The 11,090-nt window shown below is 58.2% G+C and overlaps 1 protein-coding gene across 7 annotated transcripts in view; it reads left to right on the top strand.

The window, feature by feature from the left end:
* Window positions 1-11,090, top strand: part of MSI2 (musashi RNA binding protein 2) — a 399,418-nt gene that overhangs the window by 363,804 nt on the left and 24,524 nt on the right. For 4 of the 7 annotated variants that reach the window (XM_043483356.1, XM_043483336.1, XM_043483331.1 and 1 more), the window contains exon 11: window positions 6,500-6,562. In XM_043483356.1, the coding sequence (XP_043339291.1) occupies window positions 6,500-6,562 (63 nt within the window). Of the gene's footprint in view, window positions 1-6,499; window positions 6,563-9,956; window positions 10,007-11,090 lie in introns of all 7 variants that reach the window. The other 3 variants (XR_006272279.1, XM_043483347.1, XM_043483366.1) reach the window with 1 other exon arrangement.

Below are 11,090 nucleotides of genomic sequence, written 5' to 3'. Positions count from 1 at the left end.
AGCTGGCTTTGGTGTGGACTCCCGGTGGCCATTCGTGCCCTTGCGGCCCTGCTCCAGAGAGAGGGATGAGCAGGGTATCCTCCCAGGCCCAGCGTGGGCAGAGCTGTTATGTCAGCCATCCTGACGCTGGCCCTGTGGTCAGCGCTGCCGAGAAACCTTGCCTTGTCCACAAGGCCCAGATAGTCAGGCCAAAGCTGGAACTCTCTGGGGCCCAGAAAGAGAAGGATTTACCCCCCAACTTGGTGGGTCCTGTCTGAAAAGACTTTGAAGGATCTGTGTCTTGGTCTCATGTGCCAGGGCCTAGCTTGGTGGGGTTTTTTTTAAACTGAATTGAAATGGTGAGACCTTTGCGGGCTGGATCAAGATCCCAACCATAGGAACACCTCCGATTCCTTTCCTTTTGTGTCCTGGATCCTGGAAGAAAAGTTGGGGTGGCCACCTCCCGCACTCCACTGTCTTGCTGCACTCAGACTTCTGATCGCTGCCCCCTTTTCCAAACAGGATTTGACATAGCCGCACCCAGGTCTTGAGCTCAGTGGTGAGAAGACCACAGAGCGGCCAAGGGCCTGGCTCCAAGCTGGTGGGTCCAGGGCCGATCCCCGCTTCTCCCTGGCAGAGTGGTCACAGCTCCCCTTTTACCCAAGACCCTGGTGGACGGTTTTCTCTCTGTTCCCAGGGAGTTGGTTTGTGGGCAGCCTGGTCCACAGCCGGAGCCCCCTTTCCCGTCACGGGCTAGTGACTAGAAGCTCTGAGAGGGTGGAGCATGTGTGTTCAGTTCACTGCTCTGACCCCAGTGCTTAGAACAGTGCCTGCGTGTAGGTACTCAGTGAAGATACTCAGTGATAGGTACTCGGTGAAGGTACTCAGTGATAAGTAGGTACTCAGTGAAGGTACTCAGTGATAAGTAGGTACTCAGTGAAGGTACTCAGTGGTAGGTGCTCAGTGAAGGTTTATTGGGTAGATAAGGAGCTAAGAGCAGGGTGGGAGTTATGGAGACCCCTCACATAGGTCCCTGCACAAGTTCCAGGTGAGCAAGGGCCGTGTGGGCCACAGCTCAGAAAGGCCCCTGGAGAAGGATGCAGGGTCAGGGTCCCCAGGTAGAGCTTTCTGCTTCCTGCTTCCCCAGAAGAGCCCCAGGACTCCAGCAAGCAGTGCCTAAAACCATGTTCTCCGATCCAGCCATGTTTGGGGAAGCACTGGAAGTTTCTGTTGTCTAGGCTATGCGCAGACAGATGGCTGGCATCTCTGGGGCCCAAACGTGAGAGGAAGAAGGGGGCAGGAGGAATAGCCTGGAGCAGCGGCGGGTGGGTGACCTCGCCCACCCTCGGAGGGACCCTGGGCAGCTCTCTGTGCCTCCTGGAGATGCAGGATGTGCTGGGGGAGGGGGCAAGAGTGCTCAGAGCAAGCACAATGTAGGAAAATTGTCTTTCCTAATGGACTGTTGGGGATGAAGGACATTAGAGGAGAGAATTTTACAAAGATGCCCCCCACAACCACAGCCTGTTGGAGCCATAGGAACCTCAGAATTCCCCCATCCAAGATCACAGAAAGTAAGAACCAAGCCTAAACAGTATCTTCTCAAACCAGGAAGGGGAGAGGATCCAAAGAAACAGGTCCATGACCGCAATGGAAGGGCAGTGGGGCCCTTCAGTGTGACTTAAAGCCGAGGAGGCCCCAAGGCTCCCTCTCAGTCAGGGGTTCTCTGCCCCCACAGTGCATCAGAATGACCTGAAGGGACTTACAGAGATCAGGACGGGGCCCCTCCTGGTTCTTTGCCTACTCAGGCTCCCTCAGCCGCTGCTCTCAACGGAGACCCTGCTGAGGCTCTCACAGGAGATGGCCACGAGGGTTACATCCCATCATAGCCTCGGGAGGCCCTTCCCTTCTGCCAGGGCAGCGGGGAGACAGACTGTGCAGATGTGCGCTGAGGTTCGACCTTTTAAAAATTTTGAAAGCCTTTGAACCAAAGGTTCTCCCCCTTGGCTGCACCCAGGGGATCACCCAGGAAACGTTCAAGGGTCTCCCTATCTAGGCTGCACCCTAAACCAGATAAGTCAGAACCTCTTGGGGTGGGACTCAGACCTCAGCATTCATGAAGGCTCCCCAGGTGGGTCCAGTGAGGGGGCGGCGTGTGGATGGGTCCACCAGACAGACCCTTCACTGGGCTCATCACGCTCCCAGCCCGCTCCTGTGGGCCTCTGAGTTTGTGGCCCTGGGGTGCAGGGTCACGGGGGTGGAGGGGCAGCTGAACCTGCAGGCGGCGTTGCCTGTGAGCTCAGTTTACCCACAGCGGTGCCTCCCACACTGCCTCTGGGCATCTGACTGTCATCAGCTCGTGCTCCACTAGTCTGCTGTCGCGCAGACTCCGGGCTGGGCCCTAAGAGGGACACGTGACTCAGTCCCCGCCCCCCCATCAGAAGAATTTGCCACCCAGCAAGAGAAATCAGATGTGCACATAAAAATAACTGTGCTTAGGTAAGGCAGAAACGGGTAAGTGCCACAGAATAAAAGTAGGTGTGGGGTCATAGAAATCCCCAAAAAAAAAAAAAAAGTGCTATCGACTTCTATTTTGCAGTAAAACCTCACAGCTCCAGCAAGTCCAGAAAAAGCATCTCATTCGATGTCAGTGGGATGGCAGCAGCTTTCACTTAGATGGGTTGCTGACACCAGAGGGGTGAGAAGGGCCAAGCCCAGAGGCCCCTTTCCAATGATGGAGGGACGTGGGTTTGTCACCCTCTTACACCAGGAAGATGGGCTCCTGGAGGCTCGGAGGTGGAGGGACTTTAGAGGTCATCCGGCCTGACCTCCTTGCAGGAGGAAGAAGCTGGCTACTCTGACGCAGAGAAGTGGAACATTGGGTTTGATGCCAACCCCAGTGATTCCTCTGTTACCCCACTGGTGGGGTGGAGGGACTGCAGACTGACGAGATTGGGTCTTTGGGTCTGAATGACAGCTCCCAGGAGGCGTGGCACCTGCCCCTGCCTGGAGTTCCTTCATTGGTGCTTCAGTCTTCCACCCCTCAAGCATCTTCTTTTTAAATGTGAAATTCTAGAGCAAGAGGAGCATACTACCTTCCTAACACCTCAGTTGCCAGGTAGGCAACCTGGAGCTCTCAAGTCCTGAGATTTCATTAGCAAAACATTTTCCCCCTAATTTACCACTGCAAAATGGGAGGTATTAGGCCACCAGCGTCGAGCCTGCCAGCTTGGCCCATTGTTAGAGCTGAGTGGAATGCACGTTCTCATTCTGAGGTATGGAAGTTTGGTTCCACGGAAATGACAGCATGAAGCTGGGACGTCATGAAAGATTCCAGCCCAGTGTTATCAACAGGGGTTCAGGCCTCCCGTGTGCTAACAACCTGCTGACCCTGTGGCCCAGCATGGACGTGGATTAGCCCTGCCTGCAGCAGAGCCCTGTCTTGAGGGCAGGGCTGATGGCTGGACAGAGACCTGGCAGCCTCATCAGAGGGGCAGCTGACACTCACTGAAGCTTACTTCCTGGCAGGCAGTCGTCTAGGCACTTTGCATCTATTAATCTCCAGTTAATAGCGTCAATCTTTTCCACAAATGGAGATAGCAAGGCACAGGAAGGTTAGGAGGCAGCCTGCCAGGAATCACTGAGCCAGCAGGTGGCTGGGCCGGGATTTGAACCCGGACAGGCTCCTTGTCTGCATGGCTGTCGGGCTAACCTGCCTCGCAGAGATGAGACTGGTTGCCCCTTCCTGCGTTGGCCACACAGGCTGTGTTGGGGAGGGAGCCCCTCTCCGCATTCCCGGCCACTGAGGGGATGGTCATCGGGGCAGTGGGGTGCTAGGGTGCCCACAGGCACTCTTGGACCAGGGGCTCTGCCACGCTTGCCTGGCCCTCAGCTGTCACAAGGAGTCCCAAGCACCACCAGGGCTGCCTAATTCCCTGCAGCCTTGCCCTGAACACCCACTGCCAGGGCAGCCCGAACCCACACCCCTCAAAAATAAAACAAGAGAGGTTTCTCCAGGAGGGAGACTGCCGCAGGTGCCCGCTGACTCCCAGGACCTGGGGAGAGATGCTGAGAACAAGGTGGAGAGGATCTGCAAGGCTCCCTCCTCCTGTTCTCCCAGCTCCCGCAGGTCCAGCCCTGGAAGCTTCTGGTCCTGGGATCCCTCCTGCCATCCTGGAGACAGGCTGCACTGCCTCGGGGCGGCTTAGCCCCCTGAGGGCCCCTGGCTGGAGCAGCCCCAGAGCCTCTCTCACACACACACACACACACACACCTGGGGACACACACACACACCCCTCTTTCCTGGATCTGTGCTCGCATGTCCCCTGCAAACCCCACCACCACGGAGAGCCACTGGCCTTGGAAATGGCATCAGGGGCTTAGCTGTTCTCAGCATGTTTGAGATGACCAGTGAGGCTGGGCAGCCTAACACAACAGGAGTGGTAGCAGGGAGCAGGAGAAGCGGGCCCAGAAGCCAGCCCCGCGCGGGGCGCTGGGACAGCAGCCTCCTCCCCGGGGCTTCCCAAGGAGGCCAGGCTGGGGCCGGCGCTGTGGCCCTGTGCTCTGAGGGCGCCTAGCTGTCCAGGGCACACCCCGAGGCTCTCCTTCCCTGCCCCCGCCCCCTTCTCAACACCCGTCACTCCGCTCAGCCCTGCTTTGATGCTTGAGATTAAATTCCAGCCCTCAGCAGTGTCTGCCGCGCAGTCTCCAGCAGGAACCTTTATCTGAGATTAAGGATAATGGATTTCCTTTCTTGGATAAGGTTTTTTTTTCCTCCCTCTTTCTGTCAGACTTTCTGTCCGAAATGCTCTCGACTTCAGAAAATAGACCTTTTGTTGAAGTCTTTTTATTGAGTCAACTCCCCTCCCCCAGGTCTGTCCCCTCTCCGTTCCTCCCCACCACCACCGTTCTTTTCATGCTTCCGCGGAAACCTGTTCCAAGCAGGCAGTGAGAGAGTGCAAAAGCCTAAGGACCTTCCTCTGTGCCCGCCCACTCCCTTCTCCCCCAGGGTCCCCTGAGTCCTGCTCGGAGCCTGCAGGGGAGCCCGATGTAGAGTTCCGACGGGGAGAAATAACTTGACTTCTCGCTTATTTTCCTTCAGCACTTTCCGCCAGCACCCACATCTCCAGAAATCTAGATCCTGCCCGGAAGAGATGGGGAGAGGACTTGGTGGGGGAGTCCCTTCCTTGGTCTCGGCAGGGGTCATTGCCGTGTACTTTTATTTCACCTGGATCTTTCTTTTTCCCCCTTCAACAGCCCTATTACCATATTTAAATGCAAGTATGTCTCTTTTCATTGGCATTTGCAGTAGCTTAGCCTGACGTTTCTAGAATAGCTCCTTCCCTTTTGAACTTCTCTCCTCCCCAGTAGTTCCGTGTAGCTAGGGCGATAGTCTTAGTGATTAGTGGGCTTCTAGTTCGCTGTGTTTGGGGAACGGCTCTCTCCTTTCTCTCCTCCCCTGCCCCCCACCCTCCACAGTGCATGTCCCCCCCACCCCCTCATCCTGTTAGCATTTCCTTATCTGGAAGGCTCAATGGCCAATGCTGAGCTCCTCTGTTGGGCTGTTTGCTGCTGGCTTCTAGCACATCATTTAAAACCAGTCACAGGAAGTGGGTCTTGGGATCAGGCCCGTAAGTGTCTGCCTGGAGGCAGGCTATTCCATGCCTGGGGATGGGGGGTGTCTGTCCAGGCTTGGCTGTGTGTACACATGCTCATGGCCAAGAGAAGCCCTGGGGAGGGACTTGCCCTCCTCTTCCTTCACTGGGACCCTCTGCAGCCACACTAGGTCACCCTGTCCTGGAGTTTAGTCCCATTGCTGGGACAGCCTTGCTGCCTGGAGCGCTGTCAGATGAAGCACAAGGGCTTGGTCGAGACCCTGGAGACCCTTCAGTGCCCACTTGATCCAGTCGGTGGAGCTCAGACAGAAGAGCCAGATCTGAACCCCACAATGCGCCGTGGGAGCCACAGGGCTCTCCCCACGTGGGTCCCTGCCGCCCCACACTTCCTCCCCGAGCTGGGCGTCCACGATGCTTCGCCCTAGGCTTGTGACCTTGCTGACACAGAGGTCTGCAGTTAAGACAGTGGGGCAGCTAGACTTGAACCGTCTCCTGGCCAAGGTGCCTGTGGGCCCAGAGGCCATGCCTGGGGCCTCCCGCCTGCAGCTCAGGGATGACCCCCGCCTGTGACCCTGCCCTCAACTCTGGCCAAGCCCTGGGGGATCACCAGGGTACCAGTGTAGGGACACAGAGAGCTCGCCCTGCCCCCGAGAGACGTTCCTCCTAACTCTCTCCCGAGGATTCTGGTGTGCCTTCTAGAACCAGCTTCTGGGGTGACAGACGGGTGGGACTCAGACACACCTAGGGATGCTGGGCCTTCCAGAAGCCTGAGAGCCGCTGATCTGTGTCCCTCCTGAAGGCCCCTCCCCACCCCGTCTTCTCCATGGGGGTGGGGGCCTGAACATGGGACGCGTCTTCGGGGGACCCCAGCGGGCCCCCCTTCATCCCAGCTCCCCTCTCTCCGCCAGGCTTCCCGGCAGCGGCTTACGGACCGGTGGCGGCAGCAGCAGTGGCGGCGGCGCGAGGCTCAGGTAGGGAGGCGTGCGGGCCCGGCGGCTCCCAGGCATGCCCCGTGTGCAGGGACCGTGACGGCCCGGTTGGATCTGTGTGGCTGCGTCTGTCCCCCACTCTCACCACGGCCTGGAGGGGGGAGCCCCACGGTGGGGGGCGGGGGGGGGTGGCAGTGGCAGGCCTGCAGGCCGCAGGGCCGCGAGGACTCTGTCATGCAGATGAGAGAGGTGTGCTTCTTCTGGACTTTGGACAGCCAGCCTCAGGGCGCCCGTGGGCATCTCCCTCCCTGGCTTTTGCTGGTTCACAGGGCCCCCCTGCCTCGCATCTCTGACCCAGACAGAGAAGCTCTAGGTTGTGAAGGGAGGCTCCGAGCCCATCCGCGTGTTCCTGCCCCCTCGACCCCTGCTGCACTCCACAGGTGGGCTTGCTGACCCGGCCAGACACCCCCACCCCCAGTCCCTGAGGGTCAGACGTGGGCCGAGCCTGGCCCCAGGGAGCAAAGCCATTCTTCCTGAAGCTACCGTACCATCCCAGGCCCACTTCTTAGCGCAGACCCAGAACTCCGGGCACTCCAGCTGCAAGGGAACTGGGGCTTCTCCTCCCACGAGGCTGCCCAAGTCACTGGGTGTCCAAATCCCACCTCTGACAAGGTCTGGAAACCCCGGGGTGAGGCGGGAACCTCTCCCCGGCGGCCCTGTGGGCTCAGGCCAGAGCTGGGCCGTCGCCCCTCGCCCCCAGACACTCTGCCTTCCTGAGCAGGCAGGGCTTCCGCTGAGCGCTGTGCCCCACGAGGTCTCCAGGCCTCCCCCAGCCGCCCAGCCCCCCAGAGGACCCTGCACCTCCTAGACCCAGGAGCCACGGTTGGTAGCTGTGTTCCCACACCCTGTGGCCAGGGAGCTGGAGAACCCAAGCGGGTTCAGTCTGATATCACAGGGCTCGGAGGAGGGTGGGGCGGAGGGTGATGCTGGTGAGGGTACCACGAAAAGGGCCATCGAAAGCCTAGAGGGCAAAGGCCGCAAAGACCCAAACCCTCGCGGGTAAGAGACTGGCACAGTGAGGCCCTTTGGAAACGTCAGTAAAAATCCGTTCCATGCAAACTGGCACTGCCTCGAGCTACAAAGGACCCCCTCCCCTGAGCTGCCCACTGGGGGCTTGTTTGGAAGGGCTGGGGAATTCTTGGGGCTGCTGAGGGCCAGTTAGCCAGAGCGTTGGGCCTGCGCGCCGGGCACCTTTCCTTGGCTGCCCCCTGCCCAGCCAGCCTCCAGAGCCCCCCCGGCCTGTGGGCCAGGGCCCCTTGGTCCCCCTGCCCTGGGAGCGGGTTGCCCAGCTGCCTCCTGGCTCCTGTTCCGTTTGGCTTTTTAACTTGAGCACTTTTTGGTACCAGTATAAACAAGCCTCTGTCCTGCCTGTGCCTGGGAGGAGGGACGACTAAAGGAAACGAGATTTTTTATGCTATTGGTGGATGTCTCCTCCGCTCAGTCTCTCTCTTACTGTAACTTGGATTATGAAACTAAACTTTAACCCAGAATTAACCCTGCCTCTCTCCCTGCCCCCCTTCTCCTTGACTTCATGGCAAGTTTAAAGGGCAGCATGGGGTTCTCTGTGAGTCTGAAAGTGGTCTCCCCATGGCCTCTGCCCCGCTCTGCCACCCCCGCCCTCTCGCAGACCCCCAGAGCCAGGCAGGAGTCCCACCCCGTCCCCGCTAACTCCTAACGCCAAAGGTCAGCGCCATCTCCAGCCACACTTTTTTTTTTTTCAGGATCAGTGCTGTTTTATTTGTAGCCATTTCCATAGGGAGCCAAGTCTCCCACAGGCCATTCTAGGTCAGCCATGCTCATCACCACACTGTTAGTGAATTCTATTCAGGAGTGTGCTCCCAGACCCCCTGCCCACAGCAGCCTGGGTTAGTTACTGCAAGGGGCAAACCCTCAACTTGCAGGCTTGGCCAGGAAGCTGCAGGGCACCCGTCACTGCTGCCCGGGTGCCTGAGGGCGATGACCAGGCTGTGTCGACCAAAGCCAGAGCTGTTACTGGGCTGTAAGACATGTGCCCACATGTGGACAGGGTAGCCCGCCCCCCCTCCCACTGAACCCCTTTGGACCTGGAGCAGGGTTACACAGCTGGGGAAGGAAGATAACTGCCTGCCGCTCCATTAGTGCAGTTTGACCCATAAAGACGCTCCTCTCCCCTCCGCCCCCCGCCCTTTCCCTCTGGAACATGGTCTGGACGCCAGGTCTGGCAGGATGGCCCATTGCTGACCTCTCATCGTGGCCCCTGGCATTGTGACAGAGGTGTGAGGGCTGCACAGTCTGTGTGCATCGCCCCGGGCCAGCGGGGGCTCCCGGAGGGCTGACCGTCCGCCTCTCCCTTCCTGTGCTCCCGCAGCCCTGCCGCACTCACCCCAGCCCCTCCCCAGGCGAGAAGGGTGTTCCTTCCGCCCGCACCCCAACCCGGAGCAAGCGCCTGTTGGAGGGCATCACTAGCGCGCTGCCTTCGCTGGCAGGGAAGGGCGGGCTCAGGGAGGCTGCGCAGTGCCGCCCCTAGCCGGGTCCCACGCCGCACCCGGCTGGGCGCTCCCAGCAGCGGGGCGCGGGGCCTCTGCGCCCCAGGGGTGCCCAGGCTTGGCTGTGAGGGGGCAGGCCGACTGTGGAAGGCCCTCTTTTCACTTTCGCTTTTGTCTAGCTCCACCGTTTTGTGTGGTTTTCCCCTTCCTCGTGATGACACGCAGGGAGCTTCCCGAGCGGAAGCGCCTGCGGAGGGCCGTGGGTGGGGCACAGCTTTGGATTCGCTCAGCTTGGCGACTGCCTCTGTCAGGGTCGGGTTCCCGGGTCGGGAGCCCTGCGCCCGGGCCAGCCGGCTCCTCCCGGCCAGCCCGTCCCGGCCCTGAGGTGGGTGGGCCCGGTGACCCCCCGGGAGGTCCCGGCGACTCCTAGATGACTTCACTATCAGTGTGACTTTTCTGTTACCTTCACCCGGAAGTTTGACACGTCATCTTTTCTTGTGCTCAGTCGAGACTTTGTTTATTTTGATCGTATCCATTCAGTTCCAGTGGTCCCATCATGACCCCCCCCAAAAAAACCCCTAAGTCCAAATTGGCAAAGGACTCCACTGACAGGTGAGGGAAATGGGTCAGATTTCCAGACTATTTGATTTCTGGGTGGCATCTCAGGTGGGTCTGTGTATCACTCTTAGAGCTTCCGGCCCCCCCAGCCCTGGCCTGGCCCCAGCCCCCGCCCCCCCCAAGCCAGGACCCCTTACTGCGCTTTACACTTGCCAGCTTTGTTCCCATCTAGTGACATGAGCTCCTGATGGTGGTGAGTGTGAGAGTCACGTTTCTGTTGTCTTTTCTCTTGCTTGGTTGGGGCTGCGGTGAGAGTGTCTCTGAGGCATACTTTCCCGCCTCTCTTACACTAGGATCTGCACACCTCCTCTCAAACACTCTTCTGAGCACGCTCAGCGGGAAGGTTTGTCCACACTATTAATCCTCTCTCAGTGTCCAGCTTCCTGTTAGTACCAGCTGGTTTGCATGTTTTTGCTTGTTCAGATGAAACAGTTCAAGAAACAAACTCATATCCAACTCTCGAGAAATGTCTTTTTTTGTACACTTTCGTTTTCGATTTTTTTTTTATTATTAGTTACGACTCCAAAACACCTGTTGTCCAGTAAAACATTTCACACCCCCTGCCTGTTCTTAGACTGTATGTTTCTGTGGGACTGAACTAAATGCATGCACTGTAGTAGATGTTCTGGTAGCCGTAGCCGTAGTTGTAGAACATGCATTGTTGAGTTGATATTACAGGGCCTCGGACGGCTCGGCACAGCCCGACTGTCTGCAGGATAGCGTGGGGGCCAGGGAGAGAAGGGGCTCCATATTTTCAATGTTGCCGAAGGGCTTGGATCCATGTTCTCGCCATCCGCCACCACCACCTCCCCTCACACTCCCTGTTCCCCCAGTCCGGAACTGGGTCACCACCCTCAGCTGTAACCTTCCCAACCGAGATCTCTCTCGATCGTGTCCAACTGTAGCGAACGAGGATAGAATCCAGGTTGCAAGGAGTCTTAGGGTTCTTCCTTGTTCTTGTCTTCCTCATGGTTCTTGGACAGATCAGGTCTTTTCTCACTTGGACAGATCTAACAGCTGGGCTCCTCCAAGCCCTCTACTCTTATTAGAGTCCTTTCCCAGCTCACCTTCAAGGATACAGGTTGCTGTGGCAGTCCTGTCTGCGTGGCTAGAGGGGAAACGAAATATGGTAGGGAAAGGGATTCAGACCTTGAGATCCTCGGTCTGCAGAAGGAGGGGGGTACTTTTGGTCCTGGTGAAGGTTGGCATTTGTCCTTCTGGTTGGTGAAGGGAGAAGGGGGTACAGGGCAGGTGGGGTGAGAGAGGTAACGTTCCTGGTTTGGAGATTATTGGCACACCTTCATGAGGAGGGGAGGGAGGGAACCAGTACTATCCAAAGAGGAGGCCATAGTTTGCCTCCATCTCCACAGGAAGACGTCCCAGTCCTGCAGCCTCTGCCCTGGGCTCAGCGCGTGTGCAGTCAGCCA

Source organism: Cervus canadensis, chromosome 1, assembly GCF_019320065.1.
Source record: "Cervus canadensis isolate Bull #8, Minnesota chromosome 1, ASM1932006v1, whole genome shotgun sequence".
In the NCBI taxonomy this organism is placed as follows: Eukaryota; Metazoa; Chordata; class Mammalia; order Artiodactyla; family Cervidae; genus Cervus; species Cervus canadensis.
Note: the sequence above shows the minus strand (reverse complement) of the source record. Positions and strands in the feature narration are given on the sequence as shown.